The 20593-nt window shown below is 42.9% G+C and overlaps 1 protein-coding gene across 10 annotated transcripts in view; it reads left to right on the plus strand.

Annotated features, from left to right (window-relative positions):
- The window catches only part of SGK3 (serum/glucocorticoid regulated kinase family member 3), a 78593-nt gene extending 62760 nt beyond the window's left edge, over positions 1-15833 (plus strand). For all 10 annotated transcript variants that reach the window (XM_032777040.2, XM_032777037.2, XM_032777038.2 and 7 more), the window contains 7 exons: positions 8255-8367; positions 8654-8690; positions 8833-8919; positions 10457-10552; positions 11490-11645; positions 13153-13242; positions 14493-15833. In XM_032777040.2, the coding sequence (XP_032632931.1) occupies positions 8255-8367; positions 8654-8690; positions 8833-8919; positions 10457-10552; positions 11490-11645; positions 13153-13242; positions 14493-14663 (750 nt within the window). In that variant the 3' untranslated portion in view covers positions 14664-15833. The remainder of the gene's footprint in view (positions 1-8254; positions 8368-8653; positions 8691-8832; positions 8920-10456; positions 10553-11489; positions 11646-13152; positions 13243-14492) is intronic.
- Positions 15834-20593: the final 4760 nt, after the last annotated feature.

The raw sequence follows: 20593 nt of genomic DNA on the forward strand, positions 1-20593 counted from the left end.
ACAATTGAATTGTCTTCTTCAGGGTTACTGTGCTTCTGGTTGTACACCATTGCCTCAAATGCCATAGTTAGTTCTTGCTAAAATAGCCTTGTTATCTGCAGCATTGTTTACTCTGAGCACCAGCATTGAAGCAGAGGAGACCATATGTAATTTGAAGAAGAACTTGTGAAAGAGATGGATGAAATCTGTAAATTTTAATAAGACATGCTGGAGTAAATTGGTTATTTAACAAGCAGTAAGTCACTAGGCCCAGATAACGTACACCCAAGAGTTCTGGAGGAGCTCGAGTATGAATAGGTTGAGCTGATAAAGAAATATTGCTTACTTTTATAAACAGCCACTGCTCCAGAGGATTGGAGGGTAGCAAATATTACATCTATTTTAAAACAGCTCTAGGAGTAATATGAGGGAATTATAGACCATTAAGCGTCACATCATTACCTGGAAATTTGGTTGAAATTACTATTTTAAAATAGAATTACAAAACACCTGGAAAATCATGATAGCATAGCATCTGACCAGTGCAGTTCCTGCAAAGAAAAAATCATGTCTCACTAATCTCTTAGAATACTTTGAATATATCAATAAAGTACTAGATAAGAGAACCAAAAAGCCTTTGACAGAGTTCTACATAACAGGCTACTAAAGAAAATAAGTAGTCATGGGGTCAGAGGCAAAATATTATGGATAAAAAAAACCTGGCTTGGTGTAGGAGGGGAGAGGATTAGGAGTGGAGCTAGCAGTGGAGTGCCTCAAGGTTCTGTTCTGGGTCCTGTATAGGTCAACATATTAATAATTTGGAAAGTGGAGGGGAGTGAGGTTGTAAAATTTGCAGATGAGACAAAGTTATTTAGGTTAGTCATGACCAGAGAGACCCAGAGAAACTCAGTGAATGGGCAGCATGATGGCAAACTGAATTTCATGTTGACTAATGCCCATTTGAGGGAAAAAAATTAAGCTACTCATGTGCCTTACATACAGTAGAACTTCAGACTTATGAACAGGAATGGAGGTTGTTTGTAATTCTGAAATGTTCATAATGCTGAACAAAACATTGATCTTTCAAAAGTTTATAACTGATCTGACTTAATACAGCTTTGAAACTACTATGCAGAAGAAAAATGCTGATTTTTAGCCATCTCAATTTTAAATGAAACAAGCACAGGAACAGTTTCCTTACCTTGTCAATTGTTTTTAAAATTTCCCTTTATTGTTTTAGTAGTTACTGTACTGTGTTAAATGTTGTTTGCTTTTTTGTGTGTCTCTGCTGCTGCCTGATTTGTGTACTCCCCATTCCAAATGAGGTGTATGGTTGACCGGTCAGTTTGCAACTCTGGTGTTCATAACTCTGAGATTCTGTTGGAGTTCTAAATTGACTGTCAACTCAGGAAAGGGACCTGGGTATCGCTGTAAACAGCTCAATGAAAACCTCTGCTCAATGTGCAGCTGCAGTCAGTAAAGCAAACAACAAGATGTTACATTTAAAAAAGAATGTGATGGCGAATAAAATGGAAATATAACATACATTTTATATAGATCAGTGCTGCAGCCTCATCTGAAATAGTGAAAAGGACACTGCAGAAATAGAGAGGACAACAATGAGAATGACCAAAGGCATGAAATCTCTCATTTGAAGAGAGGCTGAAAGGACTGGGATTGTTTCCTGTAGAAAGGAAATTAATAAGAGGGGACATGATACAAATATATGTAAAATAAAGAATGGTATAGAGTAGGTAGATGAGAAACGTGTGTTCTGCCTGTCTCAATACACAAACAAGGGGACGTTTAGTTAAATTAAAAGGTGGGAATTTGACAAAAGGAAATACTGTTTCACAGAACATGTAAACTCTGGAACTCCAGTGCTGTAGGAAGTCATTGAGGCCAAAAACTAAAATCCAAAAAGGGCTGGACATCTTATACATATAGCAGTATCCAGAGTTGTTGTAATTAATGAGAACAAAAAATGAATGGGATGTACATTATGCTTTTGGGCTAATCCAGTCTCTAACTGTTAGAGATCAGGATGAGACCCAATGTCAGGGGAAGATTATCCTGCATCTGCCTATTCCTGGGTTCTTACGCCTTCCTCTGAAGCACCTGGTGCTGGCCATGGTTGGAGGTGGGATATTTGATCTCTTTCTGGTCCAGAGTGGTAGATCTCTGTCTGGTCCAGAGTGGTAAATTCCATGACCTGTGTTCTTCTGTTTTTGTTTAGTGTTTGCGTCCTTCCCATACAGTGTGCCAAGCAGAACTTTTGTGTGTGTGTGGGGGGGGGGGGGTGATTTGTGAGTCTGTCTGGCTAGCTGGAAGAAAAAGGATGCTCCTTTTTGTATAAGAAATAGAAGAGGCTAGAGATCTTAAAGGGCTCTGTTATAACGGGTGGGAAGAGTGGGGGAAAGCTGACAGGGATGGACAGGAAAGGCAGGAAGCAGGGCAGGAGAAGGTCACTGCACTGCCCTTCCTGCTTGACTAGAGCAGTGTGGGAGGGATTTTTATACCCCATGCATCCCCAGAGAGGCTCTCTTTTACCAGGACTGGGCTGGCAGCACCCGCCCACCCATGAACTGGGCAAAAGAACTGGGTTCCTCTTGACTTGCAGTGGACATTATACTAGTTACCTTTTTCCATGTGGGGCTTGGGAGGAATTTTTCCCTCACCACCAGACTGGCCAAGGTAGGGTGAATTTTTTGCACATTTCCCCACAGTGGTCCTGCAACTAGGTGGGGTAGGGGTTGGGGAGGGTTAGGTTATAATGTCATAACTTAATATGTAAAACTTGTGGCAGGTGTCCAATGCCACTACTCAATGTGGAGGGGGTGTAGTTATCAGATCAAATGGATTGGAAGAGGATTTAAAGGAAATAATCCCTTAATGGAACTGAGTAAAATGGGGCTTTGGATTCCCACATCCTATACAGTGACCCCTTTCCTTTTCTAGCCTCCTTTGCCCTCGTCTGAGGGGAGGGCGGCAGGGTCCCAGCAGGAGGATAGGTGGGACCTAGTTGAGAAATACTGGGAAATTTATTAAGGAAAGAATGGTGACCTGCACTGTACAACTTGTTGCTGTGTACTCCCAGATATTTCAACTGAATAAAGTTGTGGCCTAATTAAACCACATCCCTTGCCTCCTATTCCCCTGTTTTTCTGACCTCTGTACACAACTTATGCACATTAAGAAGTATGCAAATCTAACACCAACGGTGATATAAATAAAATAGAAACGTTTTCCTTCTTGCAGTCAAGTTGGAATGCTTTGAATCTTGCTTGCTTATTTATTTCCAATAGTGGTGTGACTGTAGTCCTAGTGGGGAGCCAGCTGTGGTCACTCAGTTAGGGTGAACTGCAAAGAATGGGGCAGACAATCCCCAAAAAGCTGGTGGATATTCCAATACTTAGATTCTCCAAGCCAGCATAAAACAGCTTCTTTATTACCTCCCTGGTTATGCAGAAGTCCAAACAACACAATTCCCTTAAAGTGATCGAGCCTCAGGCCTCCATCTAGGTACCCACGTCAAATATCATGAAAATTTCTGTAAATCTTATTTCATCATAAAAGAAAAGATTCTTCCAATCCCAAAGGATTGGACACATTCCCTCCCAGGTTAATGACTGTTTCAGATCTTACCCAAATACACACTACAGCCAATTCTTATTAAATAAGCTAAAATTTATTAAAAAAAACGAGAGAGAGAGAGTATGGATAAAAGATCAATATACATACAGACATGATTGGAATTCATTGAGGTTCAGATTGATAGCAGAGATGGTGAGACTGGTAGTTGCAAAGAGCTATTTCAGAAATAGTTCAATGTCCAAATCTCATATTCAGGGTGTACCAGTGTAACTGGGACCTCAGTCTCGCGACTCAGACTTCCCCTGATGAAGCCTAAGCAGGTCTGAGATGACGGAATCAGGTCCCAAGGATCTTTTATACTATTTCATGTCATCTTTGACAAGTTGGGAGTTCCTCAGGGGAAAAACGGTGATTAGGATGACTTTGAAGGAGGTCCATCACCAGTATTTAGCTGTATGAATTAACATAAGGCCATTTGCTTGTTCCTCCACGATTCTCAGTACATTTCAAAGAGAGATGAATACAGAGATCCCGTGTTTACAATTCGTTTAAATGATAGGATATTTTTGACCTCTGAATTATCAGAATACAGCATAGATAGGGACTGTTGATTACGTTATGGACCCTACTCATACATATGTAAATACACAAAACCACAAACATTATCTCCTCACATGTCTTTTGAGGGTTATTTATTTTGCAGGATGTTTAACCCTCTCTAGCTGTGTGTCACAAGATGATTTTAGAAAGAAAATATTCTTCAAATGCTTGCTCATGGCCATTCCATATTAGGTGTGGGTGCATGCCACATGCACTGGTGCCTGAAGATTTTCCCTCAGCAGTGTCCGTAGGGGACTGGGTCTGGTACCCTCTGGAGTGGTGCCCCCATGGTGTGGTATAAGGGGTGCTGTCAGCTCCCCTCACCCTCACTTCCTTCTTGCCACCAGTGATGGTGCTGGAATGTCTGCTGCTTCAGCTTGATTGATTCTTTCTCTGTTCCTGCAAACTCTAAAATTCTATCAAATAGTTGTACATAGTTAGTAGGAAGCCCTCAGCTAGACTGACTTACCTGGCCAAGTGGATGAGCTTTTCCCGCTGGGCGTCCGAGCATGGTGTATCTCCCTCATATTCTTTCATACAGGCTGTCCTGGACTACCTGCTCCATTAAGGAACCAGGGCCTGGCACACTCTTCCATTAGAGTGCATCTAGTGGCCATCTCCACTTTTTTCCTGTGGATCCAAGGACAGATGGTGTTTTCCCATGGCATGATGGTCAGATTCTTGAGAGGGATCAAGAGACTATTCGCGCAGGTATGGACTCCTGTCCTGCAGTGGGATCTTATCTTGGTCTTCTCTAGGCTCACCGGCCTGCCCTTTGAGCCACTAGGTTCCTGCTCCCTTTCCCACCTGTCATGGAAAGTCACGTTCCCGGTGGCAGTGATGTTGGCAAGATGGATCTCTGAAATTAAAGCCTTGACCTCAGAATCTCTATACACGGTCTTCTACAAAGATAAGGTAAAGTTGGGTCCCCACCCAGCCTTCCTGCCAAAGGTGGTCTCCACCTTACATATGAACCAGGACTTCCTCCAAGTCTTTTGTCCCCAAACACACAAAACCAGTGAGGAGAGGTGTCTTCACGCCCTGGACATCTGGAGGCCCTTGGCTTTCTATTTAGACCATGCCAAGCTTTTCCGAAAATTGATTCAACTCTTCATCGCTACAGTGGATAGGATGAAAGGTCACCTGGTGTCCTCACAGAGTATTTCTAATTGAATTACCTTGTGCCTAGGACCTGTTACGGCCTGGTGGGGGTTCCGCCGCTGCCAGTTGTCAGAGCCCACTTGAGAGCACAGGCATCTTTGGCGACCTTCCTGGCACACATCCCTATCCAGGACATCTATAGAGCAGCAACGTGCTCCTGTGTTCACGTGTTTACCGCTCATTATGCCATCACTCAGCAGGCCACAGATGATGCTGGTTAGGCAGAGCTGTATTGCAATCTACACATCCGTGAACTCCTACCCACCTCCAGGGGTACTGCTTTGGAATCACCTGATATGGAATGGATGTGAGCAAGCACTCAAAGAAGAAAAGACAGTTACCGTTTCCATAACTGTTATTCTTCAAGATGTGTTGCTCATGTCCATTCCACAACCCGTCCTCCTTCCCCACTCTCTGAGTTTCTGGCAAGAAGGAACTGAGGGTGGGGTGAGCCAGTGGTGCCCCTTATATCGTGCCATGTGGGCCCCACTCCAGAGGGCACCAGAGCTGGTCCCGTATGGATACTGCTGAGGGAAAAACTCCTGGCACCAATGCATGTGGCGAGCACATACACCTAATATGGAATGGACATGAGAAACACATCTTGAAGAACACCAGTTACAGAAAAGGTAACTGTCTTTTTCTGTAGCAAACTTTTCAGTTCTGTGCATGGCAAGGTAGTCCTCCAACCCTACCAGTAACTCCATGTCAGTAGATTCCTGCACCCATCTAGACATCAACTGAAGCCTCTGAGCCCGGGGGGTCCACCTGTGCCAAGTAACTTGTAGGACTGAAGAATGTATCCTCATAATATAAAACTCCTCCAAGTGCTCTCAGAATAGAGTGTAATATCACTAGACTGTTGTGCAAGTACTTGTATTGAAGTGTTCTGCACATAGACAGTTGTCAGGTTAGTATTATGCTATTTGTTATCTTCTGAAATAGAAAAGGCTAGAGATCTGACTATAAGATACTCCCCAGCCTGTCTTTGTCATCAGTGTAATAATTTGTACTGCTGGGGGAATGCTGTGCCACTGTGCACGCACAGTTTGTTCCCCGCAGATTTCTTTGCTTCCCTGCAGAAAATGACTTTTTGATGGGGAAGCAGAGGGAAGCCATGAGTGATCATGCATCCCTCCCCGGCAGTAAGGTTTTTTTTTGGGTGCCTAGGACAGCCAGCAGAGACTTAAATCGGTTGTGGAGAAGTGGGGGAACTGGCAAAGACTCAGTTGGTGGCTCCTACCATGTGCCGGGCTCAGCTGCTAGTCCAGGTTGGGCTGGGGAGGACAGGACTTCCTCTTCCCCTGCACAGCATCTGAGGCTGTCAGACCCACCCCAAGATATCTTCCCCGGCTTTAGGAAGTTCTGCAGACTCCTCTCACCGTTATTTCCTGCACCCATCACTTCTCAGCTGCAGGGGGAGGGATCACTATACAGAGAGCTTCTCCCCCGTGCATCCAGACATGCTCATACCCAGACTGGCAGGCCGAGGCTCACTCCCCCTGCACTTAGAACCCTCCTGACAAGCCCTGCTCCCCCAGTGCCTGGACCACCCCAACAAACCACCCACACTCAGATTCCCACCCTACCGAGCCCCAACTAGCTGCACCTGCATCCCCGCCCCACTCCCCCAGCATCTGGACCCCCCCATTGAGCTCCCCACACCCAGACCCCCTGACAAGCTCTATACCCCCACATAAACCCTCTCTGAGCCCCAACCACTTTCACCTGGACCCCTCTGCAGAGTCCCATTACCATTGCACCCAGAACCCCCAACAAGCCCCTGTGCATCCAGATGCCCCGCCGCACCTGGATCCCCCACTGAGCCACCCACACCCAGATTGTCCCACACAGAACCTTCAACAGGACTCCCCTCCCACCTCCTGCTAAGCCCCTCCACGCTTGTTGAGCCTGCCTGTGGGCACCTGGCCTGGTCCTTACGCTGTGTCAGGGTTGGGTGCAGCCTCACCGCTGAGTCCGTGTTCTGGGGGAGGGGGAGGAGGGAGCTGCATAGTGATCTTCCATTTCTGTGCAGCCAGTGGTCTGTGCTCCTAGGGTGACCAGATGTCCCGATTTTATTGGGACTGTCCCGATATTTGCTTGTTTGTCCCACATCCTGACCGATGTTCGGTCGGGACACTGGACAAACAAGCAATTTTCCCCTCTGATCCGGCACAGGCAGAGCCTGGAGGGGCTCTTGCCCCTAACCTCACCCTGTCCTTTCCCCATTAGATCCCTCCCCAAATCCCTGCCCTGGCCCTGCCTCTTCCCCAAGCATTCCTCCTCCCTCCCAGGCTTGTGCTGATCAGCTGTATGGTGGCGCAAGCCTGGAGGGACGGGGTGGCTCCCAGCACTCACCGTGCTAACTGCTCCAGTCCAGCTTCTGGCGGCAGCGGGGGGTGGGGGGGAGCGGAGTGTGGGGTTTTTTGTTTGTTTCTACCACTGGCTTGCTTTCTTTTTTTTTTTCCCCAGCCCCGTGTCTCGATATTTCGTCTTTGTCATCTGGTCACCCTATGTGTTCCCCAATGCCATGCAGGAGCCTCTACATTTATTTGTCAAATTTGCAGAATTTTAAAATGCTGTCTGCAGAATTTTTTTAATTTTTTAGTGCAGAATGCCCTCAGGAGTAAATTTGTATTTGCTGGACTTGACTTTCTGGGAAACATCTTGTACTCCTATCTATTAACTCATTGTACTTTAAGTACCACTGGGGTTACGCAAGTGAGAAAATAAAGATGTGGCTAAAGGAAGGATATAAATGGTTATGTAAAGGGGAAAAAAATTAATTTTTCATAGTTCTGCTAGCTTGTCATAAAAAAGTTAACTTAAAGTGACCTGCTTGTTATTGCAAAGTATTACATCATGTAATTTTGGTATTTTTATGCCAGTTTGTCTTATTTGCAACTTTGCATATTTACAGCTGTTCTTTCATTTACAAAGAGAGCGCTCCTTTCCTGAACAGAGAGCCAGATTTTATGCTGCTGAAATAGCCAGTGCATTGGGCTACTTGCACTCCATAAATATTGTATACAGGTAACCACTTCCTAAAACTTACTTTTGTTCTGCTTTAAGATAAATGTAGCAAATCAAGAAAAGCTGCATTTGCTGTTTTATTCAACCTATTTACATGTGGACTTATGACTTTAAGTTTACCATTTATTTATTTATTTGTTTGTTTTAAATAGAGGCCTGACCCAATTTTTTTTAAATTTTGTGTAAAAATAAGTGCCTACTTATTAGTATAAAACTCTCTCTCTCTCTCTCTCAATTTTTTGATTACACTCATAGGAGGATTAATATAAGACTTTGTTTTTAATAGGGATTTGAAACCAGAAAACATTCTCTTAGACTCATTGGTAAGTATATCCTATCAGATGTCCAAAATTGTCTCTTTACATAAACACTTACCTTTTGTGTAAATGCAAAATATTATGATACAGTCTTAAATTGATTTTATTTTCAGTAAGATCTGTCTTGTTTTTGTTTTTTTCTCTACAGGGACATGTTGTCTTAACAGATTTTGGACTCTGTAAAGAAGGGATTGCTATCTCAGACACCACAGCAACCTTTTGTGGGACACCAGAAGTAAGCTAACTTCCTTGAGTTTTAGCCAGCACAAGCAAATTGCCACAACAAACTGGGGGGGAGAGTTTCATTTTTTGGGTAGGTGGATGGGGAGTGTTGGTAGATAATCTTGCATGAATTAGAAGTTTTGTAATTGAAAAGGATTGTACAAATGGTGAAGTGTCTGTCAGTGAAAACTCTTGTGGCAGCAATTTATGTGAGTTGTAATCTGAATCCATAAAATAAAGCATATAGTAATCAAACCTGAAGAGAAACAATGTGTCTATTGAACTTTGTTGGAAAATTTGAATGCCAAAATATAGAGCACTTGTGGTTAAATATTTGTTATGACCGCTTGTGAAATGGATTGCAAAAAAAACTTAAACTTGTACTAAGAGCAAGTTTTTTTTTTTTTAACACATCTGGTGTAATTCATATTAGACTTACACAAGAAGATTGAAACACTATGGCCTGAGGCCCCAGTTTATAAAAACCTTTTTCTGAGTTTGAGTGTTGTAGGTCTAGTATGATCTCTGTATGGACCCTATATTTGTTGATATCCCGTAACTGACTATAAAGTAGAATCAGCAATCTCTGCTCAAGAGGGAGGAGAGGCAAGGACTAAAGGAGCAAAAGCATTGCAGGTCAGGCCTGTGAGAACAAGAATGATCCAGCCATAGCCTCAAAATTCTAAATAACAGTGTATCTGTACAGAATATTCTGGTGGGCCTGGAGATTCTGTACCAGATGTATCTACTCAGCTATTATGGTTCTGGGAATCATATAAGTCCTAAATCCTGAATAAACTTGTTTGTGAGACACCTAGAAACCTATTAGTATCTTGTTGCCATCCAGTAATTGATGTAAAAGGATGGCAAACCATGGTACAGAATGTGTCCTTCAAATCTGTGTCCCCTGACTAATTTGTGGCAAAAAAAAAATAAAAAATCACTGGATAATTTCACAATTGATGATTTGTTTGAAGCCTCATTGAAACTTAAAATATAGATCATGTGATTATGCAGTAACAGTAGGGAGGAGTAAGAGACATTTGCTTGGTTTGAAGCAGAATGAGATGCTTTCACTTATTTCCCACTTTTTAAATCCCTCATTCAGTTTTCAAGCCCAAGGGGGCAACAGGATTGGTTAATGAACAACTTGCACTTGAGAAAGAGAGATGCCATTGGCAGAGGGAAGCTGTTTCTTTGCAGATTCCCACACTGTGGTCTCAGCTTGCTGCTTAGTTGTCTGTGAAGCTACAGTGCAGCGACCTTTCCCTGAAACCTGAAAGACTTGTCAGATTAGAGATGGCACAGTAATTTGGCAAATTGTCAATGGGTATAAAGGATAACTTGAGTTGGGAAACAACAGCTGTCCATTTAAACAATCGGCTGGATGTCAGAGAGATTTACCAAGTTTCTTAAAGGACAAGAGAAATCTTTAGTAATCTATACAGTAACTTTTTTCTAAAGATGTATTGTAAAATAGTTGCTTGGATAAAGGTTTGATTTTAATATAACCAGCCTAACTTTTTTTTTTTTTTTTTTTTTCCTTTTAGTACCTTGCCCCAGAAGTGATCAGAAAACAGCCTTATGACAACACAGTAGACTGGTGGTGCCTTGGTGCGGTTCTTTATGAAATGCTTTATGGGTTGGTAAGTATTTTCTTTTTTCCTTTCAAACTCTAATTGAATACTATATAGTTAATATATAACTTTTCAAAACGGTTAAAACACACTTTAACCGGTGAATAACTTGTTTTGTAACTTTCTAACTTACTATCTAGTTTTGTCTCTTGAATTTTGTTTTGATGTCTAAAATTTGTGCTCTCCAAACTGATGTGACATTAATTCTTATCCAGTGGAGACAAGCAGATATAACCCAGAATAAATGCAAGAGTCTATTGAAGCAGCAGTGGTGCTGCCCTATAAATTACTACCAGCCAAAAGTGGTACCAAAGATGTTAGCAAAGTTTTTTTAACCTTAACATTTCCAATTTACCCCAGATTACTACTTAATACAGCAGTAAAAAAACACATCTTTCCATGCTTCAGCTAGGGTTTATTTTTTTTGTAACCTCCTTAAAAACAGCTTGTTTTGTGTTTCATAAACTACATTCCCTCTTCACATGCAAATTAGTTTCCTTACTTCACCTGGGAAAACATGCAAAAGTTTGTTCAACCACTCACGCTCTTTTGCTCACATTCAGTAAGATTTTTAAATGTGGATAACTTCTACAGCCACCAATGAATGTGAGAGCACCTGGGCAAAGAACAGGAGATGCAGGAAAGCACTAACAGAGGAATGCAATCCTGGTGTCACTGCATGTGTTATGTGAGGCTAAAGGACTTGGCCCATTCATGAAGAAGTGTGGAGTTGGGGTTTGTTTTGTTTTTTTGCCCCGGGGGGGAATTCTGGTTAAAAAATGAAATTTCTATCTGAAATCAGACTGCCACTGGGTGAAGCTATTTTTTTCACTGCTGGTCATTGGCATTTCTGATGGAACAGTTTACTCTCACATTTGAAAAAAGTTTGTATTGAACAGTACCATTTCAAAGCCACATTTCAATTCTTCATTTTGTTTTTGTTCAGCCTCCATTTTACTGCCGTGATGTTCCTGAGATGTATGAAAATATTCTTCACAAACCTCTATATGTGCGCCCAGGAGTCAGTCTTACAGCCTGGTCTATTCTGGAAGAACTCTTGGAAAAAGACAGACAAAAGAGACTTGGAGCAAGAGAAGACTTTGTATGTAATTTCCTGGCAGAGAATTAATTGGGCACTAATTTATTAAAGGGACATTGTCAAATATAAGGCCACAATTCATTATTTGTAAGAAACAGGTAGAGAATGTCCTTTGAGTGCTAAATATCAACTTTAAAACAAAATACCCTAGTTGTCACCAAAAACCTGAAGGGCAGGGGAAGACACATTTATGATGTAGAACTTACAATGGTTTGAGCTTGACTGCTGCAATACCTGCCAGCAAAGGAAACGCATTTCCTAACATCATATTCCCTGAGCTGTGCTGATATAATTGATGATGCTAGTACTCAAACAAGGAAGTTACCAAAACAAAAAGAGCTACACTTTGGTAAATTCAGCTTCAATGGTGAGAAAAATGCTATTTGTCAAATAGGAAAAAGGCAAGGAAACAACTATTTTTTCAGGCTTCCAAAATGGCTTTACAAATAATGGCTAGCGTTTTGCAAACTTCTATCAAATAATTTTGACGGTGTTCCTTAAATTTGTGTAAAGATGCATAGAGAAGTTTGTCACAGAATTATGCAGGCTGGATATCAAATGATCTTGCAGTTTTACCCCCGATTGATGTATTTAGGCTTAGAGTCTTATTAATGTTTTGTAATGTATGACTAGATCAACACACAAACTTAAGTTCTGTTAAATTGCTGCAGCACACAGTAAATGAAAGGCAGTTATGTTTGAGAGGACATAACTGTTTACTATAGAGATAAACAGAAAACATACTGCGGATTTCCTGGAGGCGTTCCATTTGGAACAGTGCTCATATTAGTAAGTTTTGTTAGCTTGGAGCAGGAACATGAACATAAATACTACTTGAAAAACCTTATTGAAATCAGGTTTTGCTTAAGACATCGATTTTAAGCAGAAAATAAAATGTATTGGCCAGCCTTTTCAGAAATGTTTCCCCATCAAATTTTAGCCACTCCAGCTATACCTTCTAATACAAATTGTAAAAGAATGGTCTTGAACTGTATTACCACCAGAGTGAAAGTTAAAATTGAACTCTAAATGGTACAGAGGCCATCTCCGGGACACCCCCCATTCCCCCTGGGAGGGGCAGGGCCTCAGGCAGAACTGGCGGGGCTGGAGGTCAGTGTCCCCCAGCCAGCCTATCCACGCTGCCTGGCCTGCACTGCCTGGGGCTCCAGCGGCAATTTTAAAGGGCCTAGGGTTGCTGCTGTGGCAGCTGCAGCCGGAACCCCAGGCCCTTTTAAATTGCCAGCCCCAGGGCAGTTGCTCCTTTCCCCCCCCGCCCCAACCCCTGGTGGCAGCAACCCGGGGGGTGGGGGGTATGGGCCGGTACCAGCGGTCACTTTTTGATGTGCTGTACCGGCCCATACCGCCTTACTTTCACCCCTGCTTGTTACTGCACCAAATCCAAGAAATTATTTTACTCTAGCATGCTGGAAGGATCTCTGAAATATTTATATTCCAGTGCTGTAGGGTATATCATGGAAATAACCAAGTTTATCTTTGCTCACTGTTGCAGCTTGAAATTCAAAGGCATCCTTTCTTTGAATCTCTCAGCTGGGCTGACCTTCTTCAGAAGAAGATTCCACCACCATTTAATCCTAATGTGGTAGGTGCAATATGTATATTTAGATTATATCTCCCGAATTTCTTCATGTAGTGGGGCAGAATCCATGGGGTGAGAGAACATCTATCTAAATGTTGCAGAGAATGGCAACCCCAGTACCTCTCAAACAGTGTTGGTGACCATTTCTGAACTGTTCAGAGCAATGGTACTTAAATTAGAAGAGCTAGAGAGCCATTTTTGTTGTTGAATGAGGTCAGCAGCATGCCATCCTGACATTGCATTGTGCTTTTGTCATAGTTTTGGATCAGAATGTGATAAAGCTGTGCTTTCATGACTTGTATGTCATTGCACAGGATCAGAATACTGCACTGTGACTTGTTTTACAGCTCTCTGAGACCTTTCTCCACTTTCTGTTCTCCCATTCTCCTCTCCTGACTACTGAGAAGGGGAGATCTTTCTTTTCCCCCTACATCTCCAACTGTTTGGGTGATGGGCAGCTCCTATCCAATAGGGCTGATGCATTATGTGTGCTTAAGTAGTGAGAGTAGCACTCCTCTAAGTTGGGGGTTTTTTAAATTTGAGGCCCCTCTAAGAGGTGCAAGAGGTACCATTTTTTGTCTAGTTATTGTCATACTGCAGTTGTTGCTTCAGTGTAATAGGATATCAGACTACTGGCAGAATTGTCACTACTGGAATCAGTGTTTGTCAGTCACCAATCTGATTCCAAGAGAGCTGCCATTTGACATATAGATAGTTGAGCTCAAATTCTCTTAGAAAAATACTAATACAGTACAAACCTGTGTAAAGAAAAGGTGCAGAAAGAGAAAATGGGGAGAAAAACAGGAAAATGAAGAGTGACGGGAGGATGGGGAGTGATTTAAAAAAAGGAAGGAGGAATGCATGACTAGGAAAGAGGGTAAAGAGATGAAAAAGGACGTGTTGGTTTCTTGTTTTTGTATCTTTTTTTGTTTTTTTTCACCATCTCTTAAGAAGCAGCACTTCTTTGTCTTTTTCCTTCTGCAAATACTGCACAGTATATATGGATTTGGTAAATTTACTGACACTTTGATCTTTTGGCCTGAATTATACCCCATAACAAACTGCTTCAGTAGCTGTTTTCAGGGACAGAGTGATGGGATTTACTTAACTGCTCTCTTTATGAAAGGGAGAACTTCATAACGTAGACAACTTTGAATTTTACTAAAATGAAAAATATTTAACAGACAAAACCATTTAAAAATACAAATGCCATATTAATATGATTAATGCTGATTTGTGTGTCTCATTTTTAGGTTGGCCCAGATGATATAAGGAATTTTGATGCAGCTTTTACAGAAGAAATGGTTCCTTACTCAGTTTGCATTTCCTCTGGTTATAACATTGTAAATGCCAGTGTGCTGGAGGCAGATGATGCATTTGTTGGATTTTCTTATGCACCACCTTCTGAAGACTTGTTTCCCTAGGAGGTTAGGAGCCGACAGATGCTGCACAAGTACAAGTCTGAAGATGGACTGAAACATGAGTGTGAACGTAGTCCAGAATATGTGTAACTAGTGCCTCATTTTATATGTAGGGTTGAAACCAATGAACAAACATTTTCTGCTGTATATGAGGAAATTGGGCATTTCAGATGGCTTTCTGTGGGATTTAAACTGTTATACCTGCTGCATAAAAATATTTTTAAAATGAAGATCTCTAAAAGCTGTTCCTTTACATTAATCTGTTTTTAAGCAAACACACTGTTTTTTTTTTTCTCCAGGTTTACATTAATACCGATCCAGGATTTGGTTGTCTTTCAGCAGCAGCAAACTTATAAATGCCTTTGTAACTATTTACAGTGACTTTGTGCTTGAATTGTAACTATGCAATTGTCTTTTGTATATCATTGTTTAAAAAAAGATAAATATTTCCCGTTATATCACCTTTTGAAATATAAGTTCATTACTTTACAGCACTTACTCTAAAATTTAATTCCTCATTGAAGAATAAGTAGATACTTTAAGGATCTGCAAACTGAAAAGTTGCTCGTTTAGGATCAAATTGCCATCCTTACTCATCTTCATAAATACCTTACTTCTGAAGTATTCCTTTCAATTTCTACTGGATTATTTGAGATATAAAGCACTACTCAATGAGAATAAGGGTAGCACAAACTAGCACCAAATATTTGGTAACACTACTAAATACATTGTCTATAATGTTCTTTTCTGATGAAGAAATATCTGAATCTCATCTGCACTAAAAAATATTTTGCATTAAAATTCTATTTTTCCAAAGAGTTGGAGGGCAATAATCATTGCTACTTTTAAAGGCAGTCTTGCTATGACCCTGTAGACAGGAGATGGTGCCAAAAGTTAGGATTATTTTGTGTGTATCTGGAATACTAATATATTCTAAATGAACTGTATCAGAATTCATAGTTTCTTGTCTTTCTATGTTCTAATGTATCAGCTCTTAAATCTTCACTTGATAGTTAGGAAAAATAACTATTAAACAACCTTTTGATTACTTTTAAGAATGTGAAGAGAGATTGTACACAGTGTGTCTCTTTTGATATGCACATATAACCAAAATGCTAACATTGATCAACTTGTGTGAGTTTTTTTTTAAACACAATACATCCTGAAAGTTGGCTCCAGTTTTAATGTGACTGACTGACTTATAGCAGTAATAATACTTGTGATTCACTTTGCTTATAAATAACAGGTTTCTCTGACACTTGGTAAGTGTGGGTGCACAGTTTTCACAATGCATTTCAGTTCCTTTAACTGGATTACCATAATAACTTCTTGAAAGAAATTATTTTTTTTTTAAAGTGTTGAAGTTTCTCTGATCACAAAAATGCAACTTGTGTGTCATAGCTAACAAAACAACCCCAGTAAAGATAAACATTAATCTACAGATCTTGTTGCAGTGGAATAGAATCCCTTGTGAAGATCAGAGACAGTAGCATTTCTAATAGGACACCTGTAAGTAAAAAGTAATAATAATATGCCTAGAATGCTGTGTCAGTTGAAAATTCTCAGAAGGTTAAATCAAAGTGAATTTCTCACTTGAAGCAATAATCCTTTGTATGTCACCTGCAGAATGATTAACACTGATGAAACACTGAAGAATTGACACAAGGTGTCTCTGCTTATGTACCTCTGCTAGCTAACTGAAGTAGTAATAAAAGGAGAGAGGGAATGAAAGGGATATAATTCTGCTAACTTCAGCCTCCATTCTCCTCTTTTTTTCAATAAAATGTTTTCCCCGAGGTGTTGACTTTGTAAAGATTCTCTCTTTGGCTATTTTGTATCCTAAACTTTCCTCTTCTTGGTAAAGCAGTGATATCATACCCTATTTAAAAATTAGAATGTGCCAGTTTAAGGATTTTTTCCAAGCAGTGAAATGTCAATTCAGTTCAGACTCAGAGACAATTTGTAACTGCAGACCAGGAATCTTCTGAGATTCCATCATGTATGGCTTAACCTAATAGTAAATCAATTTTTCTTGCTTTTGCACTTCTTCTCTACAAACAACAGAAAGTTACTCCTCCTACACCAGGATTTCATTACAGCTTTTAAAACTAATTCATAGACTGAATTCAAAGTGTAATGCACTATATAAAGTGTAAAGTCTTCTGCTAAAGCTCGCTATTTCATAACACACAAATGATTGTGCACTCCTTACGGAAGCCTAAGTGCTGCCTTCTAACTTGCAAGAAGTTTTCATTGATTTTTAAAATCTGAATTTCAAATACCTGAGACCAATTTGGAGACTGGCCCTAGAAAAGGGAAGTATATCTTCTACTATGGTGTTTTGGTTGTTTTTGTAAGAATATACGTAGGGGGGAATTTGATCCAGTTGTTTGTTGTAGCGTGCTTGCTTAACATTTTCCTAGATAAAGGACAAATGTATACAGGAAAAATACTTGGAATGACAGTGTTACCAGTAAGACTAGGAGTTACTGTTACTAAAGAAGGCAACTGCTGGCCTGCCTCCCCTTTTTATAAAGTTTTCATAACAAAATCTCCCTTGGTGTAAATAAGGGACAGAGATGGTGATGGTGGTAGTAATGACATTGCAGCCAACCATGCATTGTCCTGTGTTCCAGTTGCCTCTTTGTTAGAGGTTGGCTCAGAAAAAAAATATTGTTAAAAGATATAATAAATCAACATAAAAGTTGGAAGGAGGCACACGGGTTCAGTTGGGAAGAGTTTGGAGAAAGCACCAGGTCAGTCTGTGTGCACAGGGCTGGAATGCAGGCTGCAGTGGCAGCATCCCTGTAAATAGTTTTCTTAATAAGGTGCCAGTTCAGTTCTTAGAAACATGGAGTCCTCCAATGTTGTTACCCAGCATGTCACCTGAAACTGTGTAGGACTGGGTGCCTAAGGACAGGGTGGGAATACCTCTGTGGGCAGAGCTTAAATTCAGCAGGAGCTGGCCTGAGTGGAGTGCTTGAAAAATATTTTCAAACTTCCCCCCCACCTTTAGTTTTCATAGGAGGTGGGGGAGGAGGAGGCCTAAGGGGGTCAGGAAATGCTCTAGGAGGTAAGTAATGGGGCAGCTCTATGCTGGGGGACAGAACAGCCTGGGGGTGGGTCACAGCTGCTGTGGCTCTGCAGATGCATCAATCTTGGGCCTGGGTGGGAGTGCCTTGGATTGGCGGGGGGCACCGTGTACAGGGACGAATTCGGGTTTTGGCTGGCGCCTGTTGGGCAGCATTAGTACATATTCTTCGAGTGATTGCTTGTATCCATTCCAGTAGGTGTACGCGCTGCGCGTGCACATTCGCCGGAAGACTTTTACCCTAGCAACTCCAGCGGGCCAGCAGGTCGCCCCCTAGAGTGGCACCGCCATAGCGGGTAATATATACCCCCACCGGCCCGCCCGCTCCTCAGTTCCTTCTTACCACCGTGTCGGTCGTTGGAACTGTGGAGCGCGGCATAGCTGTCCTCCACGTCCCTACCTTCTCTTCGTTCATTGTTTCTAGTTTTAGTTTTAATTATAGTTCACTTAGTATAGTATAGTTGTAGTTTATAGTTCTAGTGTATATAGTTAGCGGGTTCGGGCCGCTAGCCCTCTCCCGCGCCCGGCGCCGGGCTCATGCCTGGTTCGCTGGGGTTCAAACCGTGCTCGGCCTGTAAAAAGCCGATGCCCACCAGCGATCCCCACGACGCCTGCTTGAAGTGCCTGGGGGAATCGCATATCTCCGAGAAGTGCCGCATTTGCAAGGCCTTCAGATCGAGGACCAAGAAGGAGCGAGACCAGGGCCTCAAGATGCTCCTGATGGAAGCAGCGCTTAACCCTTCGTCCTCGGCACCGAGTGCCACTTCGGCTCCGGCACCGGATCACTCCGGTGCCGCAAAAATGCCACGGCACCGACCTTCTCCAGCACCGGTTCAAGGGAAGAGGCTGTCTACGTCCTCTACCCCGGCTAAGCAGCCTCAAAAGGAGCACCCGGCGCCGACGCCCGGACTTACCAGGCGGCGCAATAGGAACGGCAGGCGCAAACAATCAGGCACCAGGGGGTCAAGCAGGTCCCTCCAAGCCTTCCCTCCGGGCCAAAGCCCTCATTTTGAAGGTGCGCCGAGGGCGCTGTACCAGTTCCTCCACAGGATCCATCCCCATCCTTCTCCAACGATCTTTCATTCTTCCTCCGGCGTGGTGCCAGCTACCTCAGACAGATGGGTCCTCCGCATGCTCGGCTTTGGATACAGCCTGCAGTTTTGCTTCGTACCCGCCCCTCCTGCCGCCCCTCCCTCATCCCTCTTCAGGGACCTCTCACGAGCAGATCCCCCCTCCTCCCAGGAGGGCAACGCCTCTCGACAAAGGGGCCATAGAGGAGGTTCAGTGAACGAGACAGGCAGGGGGTTTCTACCCAGTTACTTTCTGATCCCCAAGGCCAAGGGAGGTCCAGACATCCCTCACCTACGCGAGCTCAACAATTACCTACCAAGTTGAAGTTCCGCTGGTTTCCTTGGGGACATTAATCCGTCCTGGATCCCGGAGACTGTACGCACGCCGCCTCGACATGCAGGACGCATATTTCCCATTATGCCATCTCCCGCCCCATCGCAGTTTCCTTCGCTTCGTTGTTGGCGGCCGCGCACATCAATCCACGGTCCTCCCATTCGGCCTCTCGACGGCTCCGAGAGTGTTCCCAAATGCATGGCTAAGTGTCGCTTTCTTCATCACAGTCGTGTGCACGTGTTTTCCCTACCTGACGACTGGCTTTATCCAGGACCTTCAGAGGACCGAGTCTCGCGCATGTCCGCATGGTCAGATGCCTTTTCTCGAGTCTGAGCCTGATGCTCAACGCGGAGAAAGTCCACACTATCCCCTACTCAAAAGTATAGACATCATAGACTCGTAGTCAGAAGGGACCAATATGATCATCTAGTCTGACCTCCTGCACAAAGGCAAGGCCACAGAACCCTACCATCCACTTTTATACAACCCTAACCCATGACTGAGTTATTGAAGTCCTTCAAAATGTGGTTTAAGACCTCAGCTCCAGAGAATCCACCAGCAAGCGACCGCATGCCCACGCGCAGAGGAGGCGAAAAACCTCAGGGCCCCGCCAATCTGCCCTGAGGAAAAATCCTTCCCACCCCAAAATAGGCGATCAGCTAAACGCCCTGACATGTGGGCAAGACTACCAGCCCCAGCACCCAGGAAAGAAATTCTTTGCAGTAACTCAGAATCCCATCCCATCCACACTCCTCACAGACCACTGAGCAGACTTTCTGCTGATAATCCAAGGATCAGTTGCCCAAATATAAACTATCCCATCATATCATCTCCTCCAATATACTTATCAAGCTTACGTCTTAAAAACAGATAAGTCTTTTGCCCCCACTACTTCCGCGGAAGGCTGTTTCCAGACTTCACTCCCCTAAGGTTAGAAGCTTCATCTAATTTCAAAGTCTAAACCCTTCCCCCCCCGCAATATCCAGTTTGTACCCATTTGCCTTGTGCCGTACATTAGTTAGCTAAGCTTAAATTTCCTCTCCTCCATAACGTTAATCCCCCTGATATATATTTATACAGAAGCAAGCATATCCCCCCGCAGCCTTTTTTGGCCAGGCTAAACAAGCCAAGCTCTTTGAGTCTCCTTTCATAAGGCAGGTTTTCCATGCCCTCGGATGCATCCTAGTAGCCCGTCTCTGACCTGTTCCAGTTGAAATTCATCCTTCTTAAACCATGGGAACCGAACCAACACAGTAATTCGGAGGTGGGGTCCTCAACAGCGCCTTATAACAACGGTACTAACAACACCTCCTTATCCTGCTGGAAATACTCGCCCTGAGGCAACTCTAAACCTCACTTGCTTTTTAAACAGCATATCGCATTGGCGGCTCTAGACATCCCGCTATCAACCAATACCCAAGTCCGTCTCCTCCTCCTC

The sequence above is a fragment of the Chelonoidis abingdonii genome, chromosome 2 (genome assembly GCF_003597395.2).
Source record: "Chelonoidis abingdonii isolate Lonesome George chromosome 2, CheloAbing_2.0, whole genome shotgun sequence".
NCBI lineage: Eukaryota > Metazoa > Chordata > Testudines > Testudinidae > Chelonoidis > Chelonoidis abingdonii.